General features: G+C 41.6%; 2 protein-coding genes across 7 annotated transcripts in view; one reads left to right on the top strand and one right to left on the bottom strand.

Annotated features, from left to right (window-relative positions):
• Window positions 1-20,700, top strand: part of casz1 (castor zinc finger 1) — a 79,551-nt gene extending 58,851 nt beyond the window's left edge. For 3 of the 4 annotated variants that reach the window (XM_053240583.1, XM_053240584.1, XM_053240582.1), the window contains 13 exons: window positions 1,419-1,591; window positions 1,688-2,544; window positions 5,986-6,118; window positions 6,676-6,739; window positions 7,633-7,796; window positions 8,270-8,392; window positions 8,593-8,910; window positions 9,016-9,214; window positions 10,622-10,793; window positions 12,601-12,749; window positions 13,062-13,287; window positions 14,134-14,493; window positions 16,592-20,700. In XM_053240583.1, coding sequence (XP_053096558.1) covers window positions 1,419-1,591; window positions 1,688-2,544; window positions 5,986-6,118; window positions 6,676-6,739; window positions 7,633-7,796; window positions 8,270-8,392; window positions 8,593-8,910; window positions 9,016-9,214; window positions 10,622-10,793; window positions 12,601-12,749; window positions 13,062-13,287; window positions 14,134-14,493; window positions 16,592-17,853 — 4,200 coding nt within the window. In that variant the 3' untranslated portion in view covers window positions 17,854-20,700. The remainder of the gene's footprint in view (window positions 1-1,418; window positions 1,592-1,687; window positions 2,545-5,985; window positions 6,119-6,675; window positions 6,740-7,632; window positions 7,797-8,269; window positions 8,393-8,592; window positions 8,911-9,015; window positions 9,215-10,621; window positions 10,794-12,600; window positions 12,750-13,061; window positions 13,288-14,133; window positions 14,494-16,591) is intronic. The other variant, XM_053240585.1, reaches the window with a different exon arrangement.
• The window catches only part of pex14 (peroxisomal biogenesis factor 14), an 89,390-nt gene continuing 84,215 nt past the window's right edge, over window positions 19,617-24,791 (bottom strand). Inside the window, exons 10-11 of one of the 3 annotated variants that reach the window (XM_026921125.3) lie at window positions 21,051-21,176; window positions 19,617-20,512 (exon numbers count right to left, since the gene is read on the bottom strand). In XM_026921125.3, the coding sequence (XP_026776926.3) occupies window positions 20,486-20,512; window positions 21,051-21,176 (153 nt within the window). In that variant the 3' untranslated portion in view covers window positions 19,617-20,485. Of the gene's footprint in view, window positions 20,513-20,557; window positions 20,863-21,050; window positions 21,177-24,791 lie in introns of those variants that run through there. The other 2 variants (XM_053240586.1, XM_053240587.1) reach the window with 2 other exon arrangements.

The following is a 24,791-nucleotide window of genomic DNA, read 5'->3' as shown; positions in this document are numbered from 1 at the left end:
TCCTGCACTTCCCTCGCACTCTCTCACTCCTTAATTGGCATGGATAAAAATTCAGTTAGTTGTTTATATAAACCCGACATTTTTCATCTTTTAGTACCAAGTGGAGAGTTGAAGATTATATCCCGCCAGATTTGTTTAATTTTTTTTTACATCTGCTTATTTTCAAGGTGTCACCATCCCGAGTGCTTTTTCACCGTGGGGTGCAGCGGCCAAGGGCAGATGGCTTAAGATGTATTCTTTTTTAAACCCCCCTAACGGCGTAATTGTTATTAGACATTTCAGCTCTTGTTTTAACAGCTCTGAGAACCAGCAGATGTTGGCACCCGTTCTGCTGATTTACAGGGGAAAAAAACAGAGTGGCATTTTTTTCATTGTTTGACTCAATATGGTGAAGTTGCCCTGTTTGCACGGTTGAAAAGTGCCAGGGATGATATACAATTGCTGGTTTTAATTCAAACATTAGTCTGTGCTCCCCTGCTGCCCGGAGGGCTCCTGAGTGCTGCTGCTGAGTAACAGAACCGTTCAGACGAAAGAAAGTGACAGTCTCTGTGACTACATCCCCTCCTCCATCTCTTACATTCGTTCTGCAATTTAACAGCAAGTCAGAGACAGTGGCCTTCTAATACAGAGTTGTATGTGTGGAAAGCCTTAAATGGAAGAAAGTTCTAACCACACACCACTCTGCTATGTTGCAGTTGCATTGTCTTATTTATTAAGGTCAGGCTTACACTATGCAAGTTTAGTGCACTTTTTGTCGTTTGCACTCACCTTGCACTTTGAATGCATTGCCTATGAAAAAACACGCCACAGATGTTTATGTGACGCAAAGATATATTGTTTTTTTTTTTTTTCTAGTTATTTGCAATTGCCAGGCATATAACCCCCATGCAGTCACCATGATCTGATGAGAAATCGTAATCTAATTCTTACCGCTGACATCAATTTATCTGAGTCACCACTAAGGAAAGAAGTAAGCATATGACACGATATGTATTCTGTACTTTTTTCCCGTTCATAAACACTTTGCATTTCATTTGTGTATGGATTGAGTCGTATCTGAAGTTAGAATGATGTCAGTGCAACCTGTTCAAAGAAAACTGCGCTGTCCCATCTGTTAACTTCTACTTTTACGGTTCGCTACTTGCACCCATTTTCACTAAATCTGAAACCTTAAGAATACTTAAGTTTCAGGTAGATTTTTATAGATCAAAGGCTTCATCACTCCCCGGATTGATTTTTTTAGTTGAATCAGTTGTGCAAAACAGAGGAATCCAACCACCAACATATAGTTCTCAGAGGACTCATTTTCCTCCTCTGCAAACTTTTGAAAGCCACAGTGTTTACTGTAGGTTGTCGTCCGCCTCTGCTTCACTTCTACTTCAAGCACCTTTGTTTTTTCCTTTCCCTGTTTCCATTAGGTGGGCTGTAACAAGGTGTACACTAGCACCTCAGATGTCATGACTCATGAGAACTTCCATAAGAAGAACGCACAGCTGATAAACGACGGCTTCCAGAGGTTCCGCGCCACTGAGGACTGCGGGACTGTGAGCTGTCAGTTTTACGGACAGAAGACCACCCACTTCCACTGCAGGTGAGGACCAGATACCCTCAGCCATCTGGATACTGTCCACGTACAATAAACGCAAATTAACCAGTGCTCCCTTTATTTTCCTTCGTCTTTTCTCAGGCGTCCCGGGTGCACCTTCACCTTCAAGAACAAGTGTGACATTGAGAAGCACAAGAGCTACCACATCAAGGATGACGCGTACGCCAAGGACGGCTTCAAGAAATTCTACAAGTACGAGGAGTGCAAGTATGAGGGCTGCGTGTACAGCAAGGCCACCAACCACTTCCACTGCATTCGCCAGGGCTGCGGCTTCACCTTCACCTCCACCAGCCAAATGACGTCGCACAAGCGAAAACACGAGCGCCGTCACGTCCGCTCCTCGGGGATGCTAGGCCTCACGTCCTCCTTCCTCCTGCCCAAGGAGGAGCATGAAGAATCCAGCAATGATGACCTGGTGGACTTCTCAGCCATCAGCAGCAAGAACTCCAGCCTGAGCGCTTCGCCCACCACACAGCAGTCCTCCACTGTGCCCCACCTGATGTCCACACCCACTACAGCCAGCACCTCCAGCCCCAGCGTCAAGCCCACTACCGCTCTGCCCGCCGCCAGCCGCATCTCCACTCTCCTCTCACAGGCTCTTCCCAGCAACATGCCTGTGGCCCTGGCGCTCTCTGGCAGTGCCCTGAGTGGTGCACCCAACTCGTTCTTCCCACTTTTACCCAGGCTGCCCCTGCAGATGCCCCCAGCAGCTGCTGGCATGATCTCTGCCATGAGCTCTAGTGCCCTCTCCACACCCCGAGACTCTGTGGCTCCAAGCTCCAGTTCAGTTGGTGAGGCGGCATCTGTGGCCTCAACCCCAACTTCCTACTCTGCCTCCTCCATCATGGACAAGATCTCGGCCAGTAAGGGCTTGATATCTCCCATGATGGCGAGGTTGGCTGCTGCTGCACTCAGTACTACGAGCAACCCTGACACAGGTTAGTGCGTTAACGGACATCCCATTCAGATTATTATTATTATTATTATTCTCCTTTTTGAGAGTTCGACTTGAAACATCTTGTCATGAAAAATTAAGGGTGCACACTGTAGAGCCTCCCTCTTCTTCTCTCCTCACCCTCTCTTCTTCTTACTTTTTCCTCTTCCTTTTGCTCTCTTTTCTCCTGTCTTTTTTAATCATTTTATAATTTTTTGTCTTTCTTCTTGTGTCTTTTTAAATACTTCATATAATTTTATATACAAGTTGCCAAATAACCCGATCTTTCTAACTATTTGTATAATATATTAGTGCATGAAGATCAGTGAAATAACAGCATAAAAAGGGTCTAAACAGGAACTGTGATCTCTTTTTTCAGTGCATTTAGCAATGATGTTTATGTGATCTATGAAAAGGAAGAATAAGCAAGCAGGTCCCATCTTTTCTTTTCACACCATTCTACCACCAGCACTTCCTCTTCTCTCTCTCTTTCTTTCTCTCTCTCTCTCTCTCTCTTTGTTCTGTCTGACAGTAAAAAGGGCACACATGGGCCATCAGCTCATTTGCTCCACAGACAGTACACAAATCTCTGATTTCAGGATTAGGGCAAATATTGAGGGGCTGCTTTGCTGCCCTAGACCCGTTATTGCAGTGATCATTGCCTTGATACCCACAATCCATTAGCTGATAAGTGCTGGAGTGGTAGCGAGCGGCCCCGGTAAAGCCGCCTCTAATAGCATTCTCAGGAGGTTTCCAGACTCTGTGTTCTACATGCTTCCTCATCATCAGCCTCTTATCTGCGCGTGCACTCGCTCCGACCAAATGGAGCCTGAACAAAATTAAGTTGAGAAATTGAAGGTATAAAGCAGTTTTTTTTTATAATGCAGACTGATACAAAGAGGAGGAAAAAATAACAGAAATTGTTGAGGCAGAAATGAGTCAGTGCTCAGTGAGGTGTGTGTTCTAATATATTCAATTTGACATTACATCTGTATTTCCCGTATGAGAATCGAGGATTTTTAGACACTAATACATTAGTGCATGAATAAGAATGATTTCTGCAGGAGTCAGTTCCTGTGAAAAATCTCTTTCCAGCACGTTTAGCAGAAGCTAGATGCTGTGAAAATCTCTTCTCAACTCGTTTAGCAGTGTCTCCTTTGAACATACTTGCAGCTCCAGATTATCTAGTGATTGGGTTGTATTGTGGGTATGGAGCAGGTGGGCTGTGGATAAAGACAGCATCGTGGAGGTTGTGTGGAAAGGGAATGGGACCAAAGAGAGCAGGCCCAGCTGCTGTAGGGGTGTGTATCCTGTCACACACTCCACCTCTGAGATCTCTGCAGATACTGAGAGATGAGCACCAGGAAAGGAAAGAGGGAACACACAACCTCTGACAAGCTCTGAGGGGTGGGATGGGGTCCATGTGTTGGACGGGGCACAGATGGTGTGACTCCATTCACTGGAGAGAGCGTGTGTGTGTGCGTGTGCGTGTGCGTGTGTGTCATAACTTCACACTTCAACATTGAGCTTGTGAGAACGTCTTGTGTTTAATTTAGTTATCTATGAGAAAAGAAAAAAATGTTGAGAGAAAAAAAGCCCCACACTAGGCAGAGAACAGATCACGAAGTGTCATTGCTAAATTTATGTGTTTGCTCAGAAATGGCGTGTGAACAGGACATTTGTGTAAAATATGAAGAGGATGTGGTCAGGGCCCAGCGTTTAGAAAGGAGTGAACAATGTTTACTGCGGCTATTTTCTCGCAGTTTCTTTTTTTCTCTCTTTTCTTTTTTTGATGCACGAGAAATGCACTCATTTCGGTGTCATCCGCTGCACTGACAAGTAACTTGCTAATGCATTCAGGTAGTATTATGTCCTCACTGAATGTTCAAGTTTTTTTTTTTTATTTTTATTTATTTTTTTTAAAATCTCCAGCCTACTCCGGAGTGTTACTCCAGATCCTGGAATCTAAAAGGCTCACTAATTAGACATACAGTACAAATGATCTTTCACAAGCGCGGTAACTTAGCAGGAGTAATTACACGCTAGAACATTATTCTTGGATAATTTCCAGAAAAATCCCTCTTTGAGATCAGGCGCCCTTTTTTTTTCTCTCCCGCCTTTCTCTCTCGCTAAGATTATCAGCGAGTTTGTCATGGAGACTGTGAGGCTGATAAAGAATTTAATGACTTCCCTTTCATGTGGTCATTATTTAACTGTCTTTTTTTAAACTTCAGGCAATTCATTCCCACAGGCAGCCTAAAGCAGAGCGAGTGTGCTGGCTGTGGTTTGATGTGAGCTGAGTGTGTGTGTGTGTGTGTGTGTGATCAGAGAGGAGGTTAACCTGGTGATGATTAGTTGTGTGTTAGTTATGTGCTAGTTCAAAAGATAACTAGAGAGCTTTTTTGGAGAAGCTGGCGCTGTTAATGAAATGGGGATTTCACAGTAGTAGTTGTGGCAGTTCCTCTGAATGAGTCATAATTTGTCAAATCACTTTTTTAACCAATGTAAACAGCCGTAAATGACAATGATGACGTCTGGCTTCCAGGATTTGCAATCACTAAGTGTGTGTGTTATAGGGGTTTACATTCTCACACACACACACACACACACGCAGCATTGAGGGCCAAGGGCAGTAATCCTTGCCTGTCACTATTCTTCAACAGGCCTGACTTCCTGAAAAGCAAGTTCTCCACAAAACCAATCACGGCTGATGCACTCAGCACTTCTATTCCTCTCCTTTTTTTTTCCAAAATAAAATACCACTTAGTGGCCACCAAAGGCAGAGCTTTCACTGTATAGCCTAAGGACAAATTAATATTTCAGTCACTTGGGGATTGGGGAAAAGCCGGGCCGCTCGTTCTTGTCAGCATTTTTACCCCATTCTATATCCTTCTTTTTTTTTTTTTTTTTTTTTAAATCCATACACCTTTGTGCAAAAAATGATCGAGAAGTTCAGCTGTCTGTTTGATCTGACTGATTTGATTGGCTGTCACCAATTGGCTGTCACCTCCAATATGACTGATGGAGGAGATGTTTCTTTTGGGCATGCTCAGTGGCTGACCGCCGTCCCTCGTCAGGACAACAAGGACAAGTGGCGATGAGAGGGAGGAGGTAGGGGTGGGTGGGTTAGTGGGAGAGATTCGCTCCATCTGAAGCTGCCACTTTCCCTCAGCATTAGCGTGCACTGTAATGACCGGTTAAGAGGCAGGCACGCAAATGGGTTGTGACAAGTGCTGCTGAAAAAGGAGTCTTTTTCCCTCATTCCTCCCGCCTCTCAATCACCATTTAAATGCCTTGACGGCTTGACATAATTCTGCAATAATTATCACTGCCAGCCCTCTCCTCAGCCTGGACACAAGTCAGATCGGATCTCATCACAGGGTAATAATGCTGACCAACAATAACTTCTCTCTCTCTCTCTCCCTCTGTCTTTCTGTCTCCTCAGGAAACGGACAGCAGGCTCAGGCAAGCCGGTTTAATCCGGTTCAAGTGAAGCAGGAGCCAATGGACAGCACCTCTGGCCCTCCCCAGGAGTCCATGCAAGAACACAGCCTTGACCTGAGCAAGAAAGACCACGGGTATGGCCTCTGAGCTGGCACGCCCGATCCACGCCCATTCCCACACACCCCGCACCACACTCATCACCCAGAGCCTTGTGATTTATCTCCTGAATAATAGTGTATTGTGTTAATTAGTGTGAGTGCTCTTGTTAAAACCACCTCACAAGGTGGGTCTGCAAAGTGGTCAAGGAGGAGATTTACACACTGTCCCCTTTCTCAGTCTCAAGTGCCCCCTGTGTGGAAATCTATCACACAAATGTAAAGATTTCCCCATAATATTTTTTTTCTTCTACCCTTTATAATGCACATGTCAAGTTTGAAACATGACATGTTCATTTAAATGAAAGGGCATTTGTGTAAACCTTGATTTTAACTCCCCCCCTCCACACACAAACACACACACACACACACTAACTCCACCCACCAACACCAGCACTCAGCTTTATACATTAAGTTACATCTTATTTATGTGTCTATTTCCTTCATTGCATATTCACACAGTCAGAAATAAATAATAATATTTACTGTTCCCATGCAAATCTTTGCCTAAACATTGCCCATTTTGCTCATTCCAGTAATGAATCAAACGGACACCCTGTGCCGGGAAATCCATCTCTTTTATCCTCACTTATGAATAAGGTAAGATCCATCCATCATGCACTTTCCAGCCCAAGACGAATTAGCAACATGCAGAGCGGGCTGTTTGTTTTTTAATGTTTCGCCCGCTAATAAGATGAGTTTGTATCATTTAAATTTTCCAGCCATTTTTCATACAGTGTAATTTCAGCCCTCCGCTCACAAATTAATATAATGAAGCAAGAGCTGGATGCCATGCCAGATATATAGAGATGTTTGTTTTTTGATGAGCTGTTTTGAACTTGGGGTGCATTTTTCCCCCCTCCTCCTCCTCTGTCTCTCTCTCTCTCTTTTCTATTCCAGCCGCTCTGTCTTTATTTATGGAGTTTGTAAATTATTTGATTAAAAAGTCAGCAGTGAGGAAAAAAAAGAGCAAGTGTCACCCTCATTTTTTAAAAAGACTAAGTGTTACTGGGTGAATATTTAAATGTTGTGTGTTTTTGTTGAGATTAAAATGGACATTGTTTTAATCATACATCTTTTCTGACTAATATAAATGCTATGGTGTGTGAGTTCCATTACCTTGATGATTTAAAGAGGTATCGGACTGTGTTTTTTTCCCCCAAGGGCCTCTTTTTCTCTCTTTCTCTGTGCCTGTCTTTATCTCTCTCGCTCTATGCTCCACTGACTATAGTCATACCCAGGCCTCATTCAGGGCTTCTGGCACAGAGCAGCTAGTGGGCGTTTTTAGGACTTCCATTCGGACTCGGCACACCGCATAAAGCTCGCCCAGACAGACACACAAACACACACACAGACAAAGAACACTTGGCATGTGTGTTGGCCTGCGCTCAAGTGGAGGCTGATTGTGTTTGTAAACTGAGTGTAATAACACTTGTCTGAGCATGCTTGCTCACGTGTACCAGTGTGTGAAGGTGTGTTCACTGTGTGTGCAGATGTCGCAGGTGAATCCGGGTTTCTTTAGCGCTCTGAACTTGAAGTCGGAGCTGGAGAGCGGCCAGGCAGCTGATAGCTCTGACGCAGCTCAGTACCTCAGCAGGCTGATCAAAAGACCTGTTCCGGAAAAATCCGCCGAGCTCTGGAAGACCTACCTGCGCAGGTGCGGTAAACATGGATTGCACTGGCCATAATATTGTGCACTTTACCTGATACAGTCGTTCTCCTGATTCTTGGCTCACAATATCCTGCTGTGTTGCAGTCCATTATTCTTCCCTGCCTTTGTGATTCCTGTTTTTACTTAACCCTGACCCTGTGCTTTGTCATTCTCCCTCTTTGTCTGCTTTTATCCTGTCACTGCCATGTGTGGTGTTTGTCCCTGGTTAGCGATGTAGAAATAAAACACTTGGCCAGGACAAATGATATTATGTATATAGTCCCAAAGCCAAGACAATATGTCACAGCTGCTTCTGTGCAAAGTGTTATCATGTTATTCAAGCCTTACGTACAAAACCAGGTCCCAGTGAAAGGAGAATTTCTCTTGATAACTGTTTTGCTTGTGTTATGTTATGTTGCCTATTATGTTATGTTATGGTGTTTTTTACACCTCTTTCATGTTCTTTCTTTCATTCATAGATATGATACTGACGAAGTCTGTGATGCCCAGTGTGACTTCCTGCACAAAGTCCACTTTCATTGTCTTGTGGAGGACTGCGGCGCACTCTTCAGTACGGTGGATGGAGCCATCAAACACTCCAAGTAAGCCTGCTTTTCATTCTCATCCACACTCTTAACGAGCAATAGATTGAGATTCGAGCTCTTCTGAATGCTCTCTCTCTCTCCCCTATTTACGTCATTATTTGGAGGTGATGTTAATGATGTGCTATGTTTAGCAGCTATATCACGGCCTCTCCGGTGGATCTAATTGGATGTAATGATGTCTCTCTGTCTCCCATTAGCTTCCACTTCAGAGCCAACCTAAAGGTTAAACCAGAGACCGCTTTCAACGAGGCCAAGGAGTCCAGCGAGGGCGTCCCCAATCAGCTCGCTGTGCCCGTCTCTGTGCCCAACACTCCGCCCATGGACGTGCCCAGTGCAGCAGTGTCAGGGGCCTATGCCTCTTCGCCTTCCTTGTTGGCATGGAAGCAGCTGACGGGCTCCATCCCCCCAGTTCCTGCTTCTGTGCCCAACATGGCCGCCTCCTCGCCACTTGCTACCACTTCATTGGAGAATGCCAAGCCTCAGGTCAAACCGGGCTTCCTGCAATTTCAAGACAAGTGAGTGCTTTAATGCATGAACAATAGAACTGCTATATGTATAGGAGAATATAATGAGCTAGTTATTCACTCTCTTTGGTTTTTGCCATGTGTTCTCTCCCCCAGTGACCCCTGTCTGGCAACTGACTGCAAATACTCCAACAAATTCCACTTCCACTGTCTGTTTGGCAACTGCAAGTATGTATGTAAGACGTCTGGAAAGGCCGAGTCACATTGCCTGGACCACATCAACCCCAACAACAGCCTGGTCAACGTGCGAGATCAGTTCTCTTACTACTCGCTACAGTGTCTCTGTCCCAACCCGGTGAGCTGAGAACTCATGCTTCACACAGCTACAATAGAAATGAAAGTTAACGCATGCTAGAAGACAAAAAAAAAAGAAAAAAGATGTTTACTTATAATTAAAACAAGATATTTATGCAATCTCATTACCACATGGTAAAAGAATTAAGATGAAAAATACGTAAATACCCCAAAGTGGGAAGGGGGAAAGAAAAGTGTAGGCTTTTCATCAAAAATGTCATCATTAATAGAACAAAGCACTCATTGTGCATCCTGTGCCCTTATTTGGAGCTAAACCTGTTCTAAATGAATTCATTTATGCACCACGTCCCCACTCTCCTAAACCCCCCTCCTCTCCTGAGCAGAGGAGATCCTGTTTGTCGTCTCCTGAGGGAGATGCCTCTCAGTAAACAGATGGTGGTTTGGAAACAGGTTACAACACAGGAGGGAAATACTCTTACCTCAGTGAGCTAGTCGTATAAAACATAGGCTTCAATTTGCTCCAGTGATCTTTAGTGGAGTCAGTGCTTAACATTCCAACAGAGCTGGTCAGTTAAATGTCTGCTGTAATGCACCCTGAAACTGAGAAATGGAAAGGAGCTAATTAACTAAGGAATAAAACAAAACTGTGTGGCCCAGTGCAAAGTGTAGAAAAGCATTGGGAGCTCAGTGGTTAGGGCATTGGGCTACTGATCTGAAGGACATTCAAATCCATCACCACCAAGCTGCCACTGTTGGACTCTTGAGCAATATCCTTAACCTTCACCTGCTTAGCTGTATCCTGCCTCAATCATGAGTCACTTTGGATAACAGTGTCAGCCAAATAAGTTGAAATGTAAAGAGAGTTGATTATTTTCCTAACAGCATGTCCAGAAGTGTTCTGTTCCTCTTATACTACAAACAATTTGCCAACAATTATGATTTTTATTAAAGACTTTTTATCCAGTTAGTTACATTTCATGTTTCTGGAACATCTATGGTACAAGTTCCTTTTATCACTAATATTATAATAACGGTAAACAGTTGTTCCTTCACCAGCCTCTTTTTTTCTTTTTTTTTTTTTAAATCTTACTGACTGTTGCAAAGCATTGACACTGGTGACTCCTTCCATAAATGTTAAATAAATGTTAAATCTCCTTACAGAAAACTTCACCATATCAAGATGTGTTTTTCTTTGGGAAATAACAACACATTTTATAAAAACATTTAAGATTGTTTAAGATTAGTCTTAGATTATGGGTAGTGTCTGCCCTACAAGTCCCCGTAATTTGCTTTGCAGCTGGAACTACTGTCGGAGCTGCTGTTACAGAAAATTAATCAACACTCTCTGACCAATTTGACTGGTGAAAGATAGAGCTTTAACGGGTTTAACAAATGATTAGTTGCTAAAAATTCTGCTCATTGCTGAAACGTCTGTCTTGTCTCCCAGCAATGTGAGTTCAGGATGAGAGGACACTATCATTGTCTGAGACAAAGCTGCTATTTTGTCACCAACATCACCACCAAACTGCCATGGCACATCAAGAAGCACGAGAAAGCTGAGCGACGTGCAGCCAACGGCTTCAAATACTTCACCAAGAGAGAGGAGTGCGGCCGTCTCGGTAAGGCTCTCAGCTCCAACGCAGCAGATCAGAGATATTGTAATTTGCTGTGTTTAGTGCTGGTCAATGTATTCCATTGTGTCTTGTGGTGTATAGACTTCCTACATGCCTCATTATTTCAGTTATTGTGTTATTATTAAAAGCCAGTGCTTCCTGGTAGTCTTGTTTAGTCAAAGCCCTACTTTATACACCAGCAGAGCAGAACAGAGGAGAAAGGTGTGAAATCACATCAGCGATGATGTAACAGTAATTCCGCATCAATACAGTCCCCCACTGCAAATGCGCTGTTTCCACACACTTCAGCAAGCAGGGGGAAGAAGCTGCTCCCTCCGCTGACATTGCTAATTGTTCCACTATCACAGCGCAATCACGAAAGTACAAAAGCAGCAAGCGGGATTCTGTAAAAGGTTTCCCTGTAGTATCCATGTCTCATCACATTAGTATTAGTGTGCTGATACTGGACATTTTGTATTAAATAAATTAAAGTTAAAATACCATCAAATTCCTGGCTATGTCAGATATACGTTTCATAACAAATAGTTTGAGCCACGTTAAAAATGGCTGCGGCAAATTCGAAAGCGGGGGACAGTTCATTTAGATTAAAACCAGCCCAAGAAAAATGGTGTCTGCCTTTTTTGTCATACATTAATACTTCAGTATTTATAGTAAGCAATCAAACAGAGGCTGTTTTCTTGGGTATATTTAACCTGTCAGGAATGAGCAATTACACATGTTTGTTAATTACTGTGCCTGTCTAGCTCGGTGTGTTTGTGTTGCTCTTTTTCAAACCTCGATCATCATCACACAGGCAAATTGAAAGCTTTTTTTCTCTCCCTTTCTCTCTCCTCCCCTTCTCTGCGGTACAGAAAAAGAAAAACTTTATGACAGGGTGGAAACAAAGTTTCAAAAAGCAAAACTCTTCTTACTTGTAACACCTCAGTTGTTTAAAAAAAAAAAAAAAAAAACCCGAATCGAGCATGTTACCAAAGCAAGCAGCAGGATGATGAGGAATTGATGGTTCAGCTGGACTGGGAGCAGGGTATCCATGGCAGCAACATTAAACACACCACTGAGGATGAGGTTACCAGGAAGCGCAGGCACAAAGATCTGCAATATTTCGGCTTGTCATTCCTATTTGCTCAGCTCGCTCTGTTTAAAGTGTCTTGCCTGTGCGTGCGTACAAAAGCGATCTGATGACAAGCAGCTTGTTGCACCATGCCGTGCCACGGATGCCATGGTAACAGACCAGCCGGCACCTGCCCTGAACGCTCCGCTTTTGATTATTTTTCTGTGCATTATTTGCAATAAAATTATCGCAAGCGTCCATTTGATTAGCCCATAAAAAAGCAGTCATTTAATTAAAAAAAAAAAGTATATAGCAATTAAAAATCTGCAGGGCTACCGTATGAAGGGAGGAGTGCAGAAAAGAGAAAAAGAGCAATGGACTGAACAAATACAATAACAGCAGATAGGTTGTGAAAAATGAATTTAATATGGAAATAATTGTGTGTTTACTTTGGTTTGCAGGGTTGTGCATTATTGCCTCTCCAAATGCAGAATGTATTTATGTAAATTCCAAATTGAATAAAAGATGTCATTGTAATAAAGAGCACCACAGGTCTAATCTCCGAAAGCTCCACTTTCTCAGTGTGACACTTTGGAGAAAGTAATAAGAGCCGGACTCATCTGCTCAGGCTTTTCCTCATCACCACCTTATTGAGAATCAGTGCTAGATTCGGCGTCTCGGAGGTCGGCCTTTGTTGCTTTTCGGTATTAATAAGAAATGCCTTCTGTTTTTCCTGCTTAGGCTGCAAGTACAACCAGGTGAACAGCCACTTCCACTGCATCCGTGAAGGCTGCATGTTCTCCTTCCTGCTTAAGCACCAGATGACATCTCACGCCCGCAAGCACATGAGGAGGATGCTGGGAAAGAACTTTGACCGAGTCCCATCCCAGGTACGTTATGTATACCAGATATGGATGCGATGACAATAAAGCCCACCTGAACATAGTAACCAAGGCCAACATCAAAACATCAGTATAATTTCTGCAGCAGTTTTGCCCATTTTTAAGAGTTTTTTTTTTTAAAGAGTTACAAGGACTAAATGGCAGCCCAATTGTGGAACCACCCAGTTAGTAATCGACACTGCTGTTTTGCATAAGCACAAATAAGGAGCAAGTTGACTGTAATGCAAATCATTGCTAATCGTGTAATAGGAATAGTTTAGCCGCAGGTTTGTGGACTGATTTGTGTTTCCCGTGTGCTAGGTGCTACCTCCAGGTCACCAGCCAGAGGACATGCAGCACATGGCTAGCATGGCCTCTTCCGGCACCCACTCGAGCCTGACCCAAAGCTTTTCCAACATGGCGGATGACAACGATGACTACATGGACTACATGGGTGGAGGAAGTCCACTGGGCCTCTCGTCTGAATCCTCCAACCAAGACCGCAGCTGCACCAGCACTCCTGTGGGCAATGACAGCTCCCCCGCAGGTGAGGACTTTTCTCCATCATCATCATCATCATTATTATTTTCCATTACCATCAGCAATATTTAATCTTTGGTTCCATTAAAGAGAAAGTTTATTATTTGATTCAAATGAATAGAAATGAATAGAAAGCAGTCATTAGTTAGTGGAATAAAATGTTCAAATGTATGAATGTTGGTTAATCAGCTGCACCGTACAGGCGTCACAGGATCACTGTGTGTTCAGATCCTCTGGGGTTTATGCCCCTAACAAGAGGCATCAATTAAAAATAGCTGCCTCTGCTGTACTTTTCCACTGCCAATTATAAACGTAACAACTTGTTCATGAAGCATCCGAGGCACCCAGTGTGTAGCAGTAATGACACTTATCAAATTATGGAGCAGTAAATTTATCATATAGTCGTGCACACACACAAACACACTCCTCCTCACATTAATGCCATGCCTGTGGCAACTTAACTGAGGCATCACAGACTCATAATATCCACCTACACCATGTCAACCTGAGAGAGCTTACATCTCTGGACTTAAATCTGGGCTTTCGCTATTTGACTCTAGCCTTTCCTGCATTGGAATGATTTACATGTTTTCACCGTTTGGTTTGAAAAATATTTATCTTTCATTCTCATCACTGTTGCTTTTGGCTGTTTGATTTTTTTCTGTCGCCATTTGGCTTTTGGTATTTCATTATTTGATCTCTTCCTTTTCTACCTCCCATCCCTGTGTGTGCGTGTACGTGTGTGTGTGTGTGTGTGTGTGTGTGTGTGTGCACCTGTCTGGAATGTCTCGTCCACACCCTTCCTTTCTTCCTTTCCTCCTCTCCACCACTCCTTTCCTTGGCATCTCTGTAGGACCAGGTTCTCAGGTCCCTGCTGCTAATCTTACTCCTACTCCCACTACCTCTGCTGACACTCTCCCCACCTCTCAATCTGCACCTCCTCCTCCTCCACTTCCTCCTCCACCTCCTCCATCTTTACCTCAAGCTCCGCTCCAGTCCCAGCCTCCTTCTTTCCCCCCAACCCTCCTGCGTCCTCCTCTTCCCTCACTCCCATACCTCCTCTCTCCATCCTGTGTCTCATACTCTCTGCTCAGCGCCTCTCTTGGAGCCACTCGGAGTGTTGTCATGCCAACCAACACACCAGCTTTCAGCCCCATCATTGCCACTCCGTCTCCGGTTAAAAATGACGTGCCTATAGTGCAGGACGCTGCAGGTACCTCTCTCCTGCCTCTGTTAGACCTCTGCAGCTTTAGAGTAGATTGACTTAGGCCTCACCTGTCTGCTTGTGTTTGTCTTTGAACCAGTGAAGCAGTAATTCAATAGCTTTAGTTCAAACAAGGCATTACGGGGTGGACAAATCCAGGAAAGTGAATCATTCAATGTCTTGATGTACCGGAAACTTTGCAGTTAATAACACATGCAAAAGTTAAACATATGTTAATTTAGCCCATTTATCACAGGATAAAAACTTATCTAGCTAGTCAGCTAGGTAAGTGCATTAATACACACCATTGTAAATATTTCATATGGCTAACTGGACCAATTGGAGGGATTGTGTTACATCCCATTAAAGTCAAAACATTTAGTTTAGTAGTTTTAAGTTAACTACTGACATAAAGGTTAATCCACATTGTTGCCTTTTTACTTCCTGTACTACCAAAAAAGTAATTCTGTAGCAATATCTGAATAGCAAGGACATTGTTCAGGCTAGCAAGGAGATAAGTTAATGTTATGTTACCTATTTAGCTATTTAAAAAAAATTATCAAAATATCTAGCCCAAGTATCATATGAAAAAAATCCATGGTTGTTAAAGAACATCTTGCAAGCTAAAAAGGTAAAAGTCACTTTTTACTTCCTCTACTAACAAAAAAGTGATTCTCTAACAATATCTGATGTGCAAGGGCATCAGGTTAGCAAGGAAATAAGTTAATGTTATATGACCTAACTAGCTATTAAAATGATCATAATACTTAATCTATGTGTAATACGAAAGAATCCATGTTTGTGTCTAAAAGTCTTGCTAGCTAGCTAGCTAGCAACATTAACTAGGCTAGAAAATGTAAATCTAATGTAAATGAATCCACAAAAAGTATGACGAGCTAGTCAGCTGGTTATGTGCAAAACACAGACCGGTGTTGACATTGTTTATCCTTGTAATTAGACCAGTTGGAGGATGTTCCATGTAAAAATACATATAAAAATTACATATAAAACTGTTAATCAGCAAAAGCTAATAGGGAGCAGGTAATGCATAGTAATGCTATGTCAGCAACCTGCTAAGTTAACACCTGAATTAAGTAAATATTATGTTAGCTAGCTAACTAGCAAGATGTCCATGAGACCTTGACAGCAATATACACTTGACAATGATACTTAGTTTACATTTCATGTACATAAATCCATGTTTGTGCCTTTTTTATTTCCCATACTAACAAAATAGTAAAATATGATTAAGCAAGCTAGCAAGAATACACATATGATGAGCTAGATACTTAAAAGCATTAATACTGACTGGTGTTAATAAAATATATAAAATGAAAATAAGGAGCAGGCTTTTTTGTGTGGTTAATGGGCAGGAGAAAAATGCTAGTAATCACTTTATGAGCAGTTGACTTAGTCACTTGTCTGCTGGGCAGTGACTAATAAAACATTGATAGCCTGGACACATAATCTGCTTGTCCCGGGCACTCAGCCTAATAATTTGTCCACCTCTGTATTTGCTACTAAAACAATTTTTAACCATAACTTAGTAGTAATCATTAATCATCTACTCATGATGACTTTCATTGACTACATTATGTTGCATGCAGTACCTGTCTTAAAGGCTGTTTTTCCCTACTGGGCAATATCTATTAAACAAAATTTATTCCAACCTTTTAGAGTACATGCAGTGTATTACACACTGTCAGTGAACTGTGCTGTGTAGTCTTCCATTAGCTGTCCTAATTGTGCCAGGGTTTTATAGAGGCCGTACTTCTCCAGACAGGGATTAGCATTAGCAGTGACCTCAGGCTGCTCACTAAAGCCCAAAGTTACAGACAGAGGAATTTCTAGACTCATTACTTTTACACCTGATAGACACCACAGACAAAACATGTTCTTATTGAAGAAATGCACTGGGCATCCCTGTCTTCTGTTAGATCATAGTATGGACTCATGTCAGACAAAGCAAGTAGGTTGTATATTTGCTCTCAGTCATGATTTGTGTAAATCATTTGTACTCATCCCTGCTCTACAGTGTTTTTATTTATATACTCACTGCCTCATTTCATCAACCCTAATGTGTCACTTTTCTTTCTCACATCCACAGGGAATACCATCTCCATTCCAGCAGCAAGTGGCGCCAAGAAGCGCTTCTGGATCATCGAGGACATGTCGCCGTTTGGCAAACGGCGCAAGACAGCATCCTCACGCAAGATGCTGGACGAGGGCATGATGCTTGATGGTTTCCGCCGCTACGACCTGTATGAGGACTGCAGGGACACAGCATGCCAGTTCTCGCTCAAGGTGACTCACTACCACTGCACCCGTGAGAACTGTGGCTACCGGTTCTGTGGCCGCACTCACATGTACAAACATGCGCAACACCACGACCGCGTCGACAACCTTGTCCTTGATGACTTCAAGCGCTTCAAGGCGTCACTGAGCTGCGACGTGGCTGACTGTCAGTTCTCAGGCAACTCAACACACTTCCACTGCCTGCGCTGCTCTTTCCGCTGCACAGACAGCACCAAGGTGACAGCCCACCGCAAGCACCACGGAAAGCAGGACGTAATCAGCGCTGCCGGCTTCTGCCAGTTCAGCTCCAGCACCGACTGTGCCGTGCCCGATTGCAAGTACAAGCTCAAGTGCTCGCACTTCCACTGCACCTACCCTGAGTGCAAGCACACGGTGGTAGGCATGTCGCAGATGGACTCGCACAAGCGCAAGCATGAGAAACAGGAGCGTGGTGAAGTGCCCTCGTCTGTCTCTCCTAATAGGGAGGCTGGGCAACACCAGACAGGGCTGGTGGCTCCACCAACTTCCATTAGTCTACCCCCTACATCACCTGGTGCTCAAGGGCTGCCGCACAATAATGCAGCCATGTACCTCCCTTCAGCAATGGGCACCGAGTACCCCAACCACCCACGCTCAACCCTCAGCCTGGATGGCTCTCTGAACCTCGGCACCAACGTCAGCAGCTCACTGTTCTTCCTGAAGAATGCCAGTGGCCTGGGCCTCAGCGACTCGCTGGACCTGAGCAAGAAGCTGCAACACCGCGAGGCACTGTTTCCTATGGGGCCTGGAGCTTCCATGCCTGCTTCCATGAGCCTGAGCAATCCACAGGATGACACCACGGGCACGTCAGGTGAGCCCGAGGATGAGCTCTCACCCGATGAAGAGCCCACGCATGAGGATGAGGACGACGAGGACGACGAGGAGGAGCCGGAGGAAGACCTGAACACGGACTCATATGACGACTCCATGCCCGAGCCCGATGGAGAGAAAGACAATGAAGAGTGTTTCGATGCTTCCATGAACCACGCCGAGGCTTCCCAACTGGAGAAAGACAAGTCTGAGGCTGACCTGTGAGCTACACTGTACGCACTCGAAGAAACAATCCCTGCGTGCAATGAACAAACCCCAGTTCGAGTGGCCTCGTTTATCAAGTTTAGAGATGCCGCACATGACAAGGAAATGACAAATACGCAAGAAAAGTGAAGGCCCAAAATGATTTACGATGTTTACATGATGACCAACATTATTAATTTAATTATGCATTAAAAATGAACAGAGAAACAGACAGACGAGGCCGTCTTTTACACATGGGTGGCAATGTAAACATTTTCCTACGCATCAGTCTTTTTTCGTGTGTGTGCGTGCATGTTTGATTTTAATTTATTCTATTTTGTTACTTTTTGTGTGTGGATAAAAAATATAAGAAAAAAAACAGTCTATATATATGAATATCTATATACAGTAGATGTGTGTGGATGTTAAAATACATTTGAAGTGCAGTCACAGAACTGCGGAATCCAAGAAAGAAATGGCACGCTTTTAAAACAAAGGAGAAGTTTTTGTTTTTTTTTTTAATGAATGTGTTGAAACAACTGATTCATTAACATCCTGCATTATTATTATTATTATTATTATTATTATTATTATTATTATTATTATTAGTGCAGGGGCCCGTAACAGTGCTTTGGCATTTTCCATTTCACACTTGATTCACTTTTTTAAAGGTTATTTCCAGTCATCACAGTTCTCACAGAAATGTTCTCAGTTGTGTCATAGGCTCCATTCCATTTGGACAGTGTGTCTCTCGAGGACAAACAGTGACAGTGACTGCAAGTTTCAGGCCATAACACATCTATCTCAGTATATGCACCTCACCAAAAAGCTAGCGTGCACTCCATTTTTATTTCCTCCTCTCTTTTCAAATGTGGACCGTTCCCCCCCTCCCATCCCATCCCCCGGCATTGCATATTGCTAGTGCACTTTTGTATAGACGAGGTTAGATAGTCAAGCCTCTATTTAAAACGTTTTGTTACGGTGTGCATCACTGCATTATTGTTGCTTTTTTTTTTTTTTTTTTTTTCGTTGTTATTGTTGTCACTGTTATCATTGCATTAGTCCTCCACTTGCACAGGCGTGACCAGTCGACGCTGGTGTTTGTTGCTGCAGAACGGCCCGTTGGGAAAACGGGACCAGACCGGGGAGGATCATGAATACTTGATGGTGCTGCTGCCCAGGGGGAAAAAAGGGAATCAATGCCAGCTCTTCGGCTCTCTATGGACTCCCACAATGCACTCAAGTATCCATCAGACACAAGGACGGAAGTGTGTTCTCTGAACGTAGGGAAGATCTAGTAGCTTGTAGGTAATTTTGTTCTTTCTTTCATTACAATTTGAGTAGCATGGATATTTAAAAAAAAAAAAGGTAGTGAGAAAATTCCCAGTTGGAGTCTGTGGTTGAAGATTCTTTAGAAACCTCATATATCTGCTCTTAACAGAGAGACTTTCTTGGGTATGGATTAAAAATGGAGGAACGTGTCACAGAGTCGCTGTAAGAAATGCTCGAGTGTGTGAATAATACAGACAAAAAGCTATGTTTCAAGCTTCGTTTTCTCTTTCTGAAAGCTGTGGTCTAGCTCCGATTGCAACCGTTTATTTAATATTTATGTGACCTTGCAAAGAGAAACGTTTAGGGTGTTTTTGCACTTTTTAGATTCATTTTTACCAGAAATACAATGGCATATATCTTTTAACAGGGAAATTGCTATACAATGTTTTTTTTTTTCACTTTGCTTTGATGCACAAATAATTGTCGGTGTGACGAAGACCTGTTGTTCTGTGTTTTATTTAAAAAAAAAAAAAAAAAAAAAGGGACTGATTTTCTTTGCTTCTGAGATTGGATGATTTCAATATGAAACAGGCATGCCAGAAGCAAGGCTGCCTAACGAGTAACACTAATGACGACTGTAATTTAAATGAATTCTATACAGAGGAAATTACTGCAGTGCTCCGCTCCAAATTACAGAAAAAAAAACAATGAATTTTATTTGCCTGGCTTCAGCAGAAAATGAGTGACTGTGTAGTGGAAAAAAAACTGAAGCGAGGAAATTACAATTAATCATTTCTTAAACACGGCTTTGAAAGAACTATCATAATATTAGGTAATTAAATGTGTAGATGATTATCTTCAAAATATTGTTGCAGGAGGGAGAAAAGGTTGTATAGTATTTTCTTCTGTACAAAAAACTATATATGAACAAAATGCTCTTTGATTAAAAGCTTCCTTTAAAAAGAAAACGGATAAAAACTGCAGAAATAAAGAATAAAAGGTTAATTACTGAAAGAATAAGAATAGTTTGCTCATGTGTGTGATTTTTTTTATTTTATTTTATTGTTATTCTCATGGTTTCCCCATAGAGATAGCCGGTTAGTGGTGAAAAATCTTTAAGCTGATCAGTGTAGCACTGAAACATTGAAGCTCCAATTCTACTTTTGCATTAGGAAATCATATTTTAAATACAGGGACAATGTACATCTGGTTCATGGTTGGTTTATTTAATACCATCTGTAATTCAGTTTTTTTTTTTTTGTTTGCCATTATTTTTTCGTGTGATTTGTTTTGTTTTGTTTTATTTAATGGAGTTTATTGTTCACTTGTATTCCAGCATGTATCTCTTGACAGGCTCTCTGCTCTCAAGTGCAAGCTGGACTCAATTCATGTCCACTCTCGTTGTTTCCTGATTAAAAATGACAAAAATAAAAAGACACAAAATGTTAAAAAAAAAAAACAACAACAAAACAAACAAAAAAACGGCTCTTTGGCTGGGAGATGATACTGTGCACTTGAATACATTTTATGTGTGTAAAATAGCAGGATTTGTAAAAAGTTAAAAAAATAAAGGAAATCTAATTATTACAAGTCAAACTTGCCGAGCAGTGTGTGTTTTAACCAGCCATGTTTTGCTTGCTGTGGTTTGAGTTGAGCTGTGGGGTTACGCATGGCTTTCCCAGAATGCCGAGCAGCTAATGGGCGCACAGACACGCACACACAAACACACTCAGAACCCCCTGCTGCGAGTGGCAAGGCCTGTGGCAAGACAGCAGCGCTGCTCTCACTGCATTCTGATACACACACGCTCATATACACATACATCTTTTTTTTTTTTTTTTTTGTTGAGAGCATGACCCAAAATAGCTACAAATGCACACTAACATCTAGGGTCAAAATGATAATAATCTGATGCAGGTTAATACAGAACTGGTTCTTTCCCTCACCAGGCCGATCCGGTCCTGCTCCAGCTGTTCTCTCTTCTTCCCTCCTCTCCCTTCAGGGTGTTTCTTTAAATAAAAACGAGCGAAGCCACCACCATCTGTCTGCCAGCTGGCATCCTGTATATAATCCTGGCAAAAAATATAATAATAAACAGAGAAAATTATATTATGAAAAAAAAACCCAAAAAAATAAAACAACAACAACAACAACAAAAAAGCAGACAGAAGCAACCTCCACATCCAGCATCGGCTGTTGCTGAAGTGACAGCTCATTTTACTGTTTTAATTACAGAAATAAAGAGAAGAGCAGAGTGTAAGTGGATTACATGTCTGCTTTTTATAACGTGGGAGGGGAAAATTACTTTAGGAAAGAAACAGTGAGATTTATACTTTTGCTGGCTAAAACGCAATATGCAACTCAGGATATAGAGCTTAATATATTTAGTATGAACAAATTATTTTAAAAACATGACCTCGAAATGACAAATTATGGAATTAATTTGATATGATGACATTTTAAATGCAGCTCAAAGTGCTGTATAGTGTGAAGTAAGAGAAATAATGAACCAAAAAGTAAAATAGGCAAATAATTATAATAATAATGTAGCAAATAATAGCACTGTCAGAAAGAAAACAATTACAACAACAATTTAAAAAAAAGTGTATATAAATTGCATAGAAGTACAATAATTGAAATAATATAAAAGTGATGTAAAAGAAACAAAAGTATGGAAAATGATAAAAGCTAAATAAAAGCTAAAATGAAAAAAATCAAAGATAGCTGAAGCCTGATGAAAGTTTAATGGTAATGTGTTCAAGATATCTGGTGCATAAAACCAAGACTTTTTAACAAAGCTTTGGCAAAAACTCATTTGTTGCAGGACCAGTTTTCCAAAATCATTGTAAAGATCAGCTTAACTTGGAGGGAGAGAGAAAGAAAGAGAAAGAGAAAGAGAGACAAATGCCTTCTCAACCATTTAACCATGATCTTTAGTGCTATGATTATTTTCGGGAAGCTCAGCCCTGATCTCTGTGGCCACAAAGCTTTTTAAAAAAAAAAAAAAAAAAAAAAAAAAAACATCACAAATTGGAGAGTTACGATTTATGTGAGCTCATACAGCCTATGTACTGTAATGAGAAAAACAGAGTATTCTGTAGCCTTATATATTGACATAAATCATCATTTGGTTCTCAGCAAGGGTGTAATTACTTTTGCCCACATGGCTTCTGCATATTGGCTGACTTTCTGGTAAACAAATAAGAACATGATGGAATCTGTTACACTGTGATTGTTACCTGATGTTCGATTTACTTAATTTTAGTACCTGATGAAAAACAGATGATGTCTTGATATATAAAGTCAAGAATGATTTTTTCCTCGTTTCTGTACACAGACCACACACAGTTTAACACCTTTTTTTTTCTTTTTTTCTTAGATTTGTTGCCACCGAGATCATGGCGCTGTGAAACCATTGTAGCACAAACACTATCATTTAATGGTAGAGCAAGCATCACATTGAGTACTCTCTCTCTCTAATAGTTAACATCATCTTTACAATATTTTTGGAAAAACAGGCTCTGGTTGAATTACCTCACGCGACTTTTGGGATTTTATAAGCAAACAGAAAAGTTCTGGAAACTGATTTCCAAATGATTTTATTTTCTGTATCATGAGTTGCATATTCCTTTTTGAGAATGTATTGCTCTTGTTTCTCGGGATTGTACACATGCAGGCCTGTGTGTGCGCGCTCCGTGACTGGCTCTTTACAGCCTGCTCTGGTGTGCAGCAGGTTTAAAGAGGAACAGTCAGGCCTGGAACCATGACAGGTGCACAGTACATATGTCTAGAGCTGCAGCAGCAGCACCACATGACACGAGCACACATGAAGTTCTCATCAATGGCCTCTATTCTTCACCACACAGCCCAAAGAGTTCAACCAAAACATGTTTTTGGATGAGGCAGCTGCTTACGATGATAGGCGTATTTTACGCCTTACGATGACTGAACGTATTTGACAGCCACATATGGAAACAAAGAATGAATGAGTCATTTTAACCATTTTACACAATGCATTAGTAAAAGGTCAAACTTTAGAATCAGACATAACACATAACGTTCTGCAAAATCCACAGCGCCTTGATTCAAGTGTGTCCTCTCTGCTATCATCTGCTATTCATCTATAACATCCCAAACATTATAGCAACAAAGATCAAGTCCAAAGGTCTCAACCTTCCAGTCCCACCCTTATACATCTCAGCTGCATACCAGCTTGACCTACAAAATCATAAAGACTGACCTTCTGCTCATCCAGGACTCTTATACACAATATGTTCATACTGAACCTCATTTCACACTTAGTGCTGTTTGTGCGTCACCTCTTCAGGAGTTTCCTAAGCTTATGAATGGTCTATAAATCACATCAATGCATCTATGTACAAGAAACTAAGTGCTTACTGGTTTATTCAGAATTCTTTGTGGAATAAGCCACAACGGCATGTGCTGTTACAGGAAAATAATCGACGACAGAATGGAGTGAAGCAGCCTGACACAAAGCGGTGTTACTGTTACCACCCCAATGATTGTTTTCCCATAACAGCATAATCCTGAAAGTATTTTATTCCTCTTACACCACAACAATTTGCCAACACCAACAAATTGTTAATTATTTAAAAAAAAAGTATACTTTTTTTTTTTTTTTTACAGCATACATTTTCGGTTTATAGTCATGATTAGTGTTGTGAAATACCCGCAAAACAAGTTCGTTCCTGTTCTGTCACTGGCCTCATTTTTTTTTTTTATCTGTCTTGAAGTTAATAAGACAAAAAAATGCAGCTTGTCTTGTTACAGAGAAAGTGCTCTGTCCTGAAGACTTTCTCATGTTGGAAAACATAAAAATTACAGCTTTACCTCTGACTGTTCCAAAGTATGATACTGCTAAAAAAATGTCTCCTTTCAGAAAACTTCAGCATATTAACAATTAAATGTTTTAAATATCCCCCCCCCCCCCCCCCTTTTTTTTTTCCATAGAAGTTCCTGTGAATTAGCTGTTACTTAAAATAATAATATTAGAATGAGCACATTAATAAAAACCCTGTGAATCGCCCTGCAGCCGGGACTATTATCAGAGCTGATGTTATAGAAAATTAATCAACACCTTGTGACCAATTAGCTTAGAGAATTCAATGGATCACTTTGCAAGCTATTGTTTGCCAAACTAAATGTAAATAAATGTAAATGAGGTAATAAAAAGATTCAATAATATGTAGTAAACATGCTAGTAATAGACACTGCATTAGTTCTTATTGCATCTCTGCAATGCTTTCTTCATGTGTTTATTGTTGCAATCACACAGGGCTTTATTTCAGGGGATCTTCCGTCATAGATTTAAAAAAGGATCCACGAGGAGGCCTTTGGTAGCAGCTGTTCTGTGTGTATCTGGGTGAGAAAAAAATTAAGTTCCAAGACCCTGAAGGGGGAAGCGAATTGGACACACATTCAAACAATTTAACATTTATAAGACTTTATTGGAATCAGGGTCACGTGCCAGCCATGTACAAACGCTACTGCACTCTCTCTCCTCCTCTGTGGACACAATATAAATCAGAGGATATTGTTTCAATATGTCTATAGGCTCAATGAGAAACTTCAGAACAAATAGGTCTAGCTTTGTAATTAGAACGCCGCATAATTGTAGGTTAAACATTACTCTGGTGAGCAAATGACAAACTTTTGTTCTCTGGCTT

Source organism: Pangasianodon hypophthalmus, chromosome 16, assembly GCF_027358585.1.
Source record: "Pangasianodon hypophthalmus isolate fPanHyp1 chromosome 16, fPanHyp1.pri, whole genome shotgun sequence".
Lineage (NCBI taxonomy): Eukaryota > Metazoa > Chordata > Actinopteri > Siluriformes > Pangasiidae > Pangasianodon > Pangasianodon hypophthalmus.
This window is presented reverse-complemented; position numbering and strand designations above follow the sequence as displayed.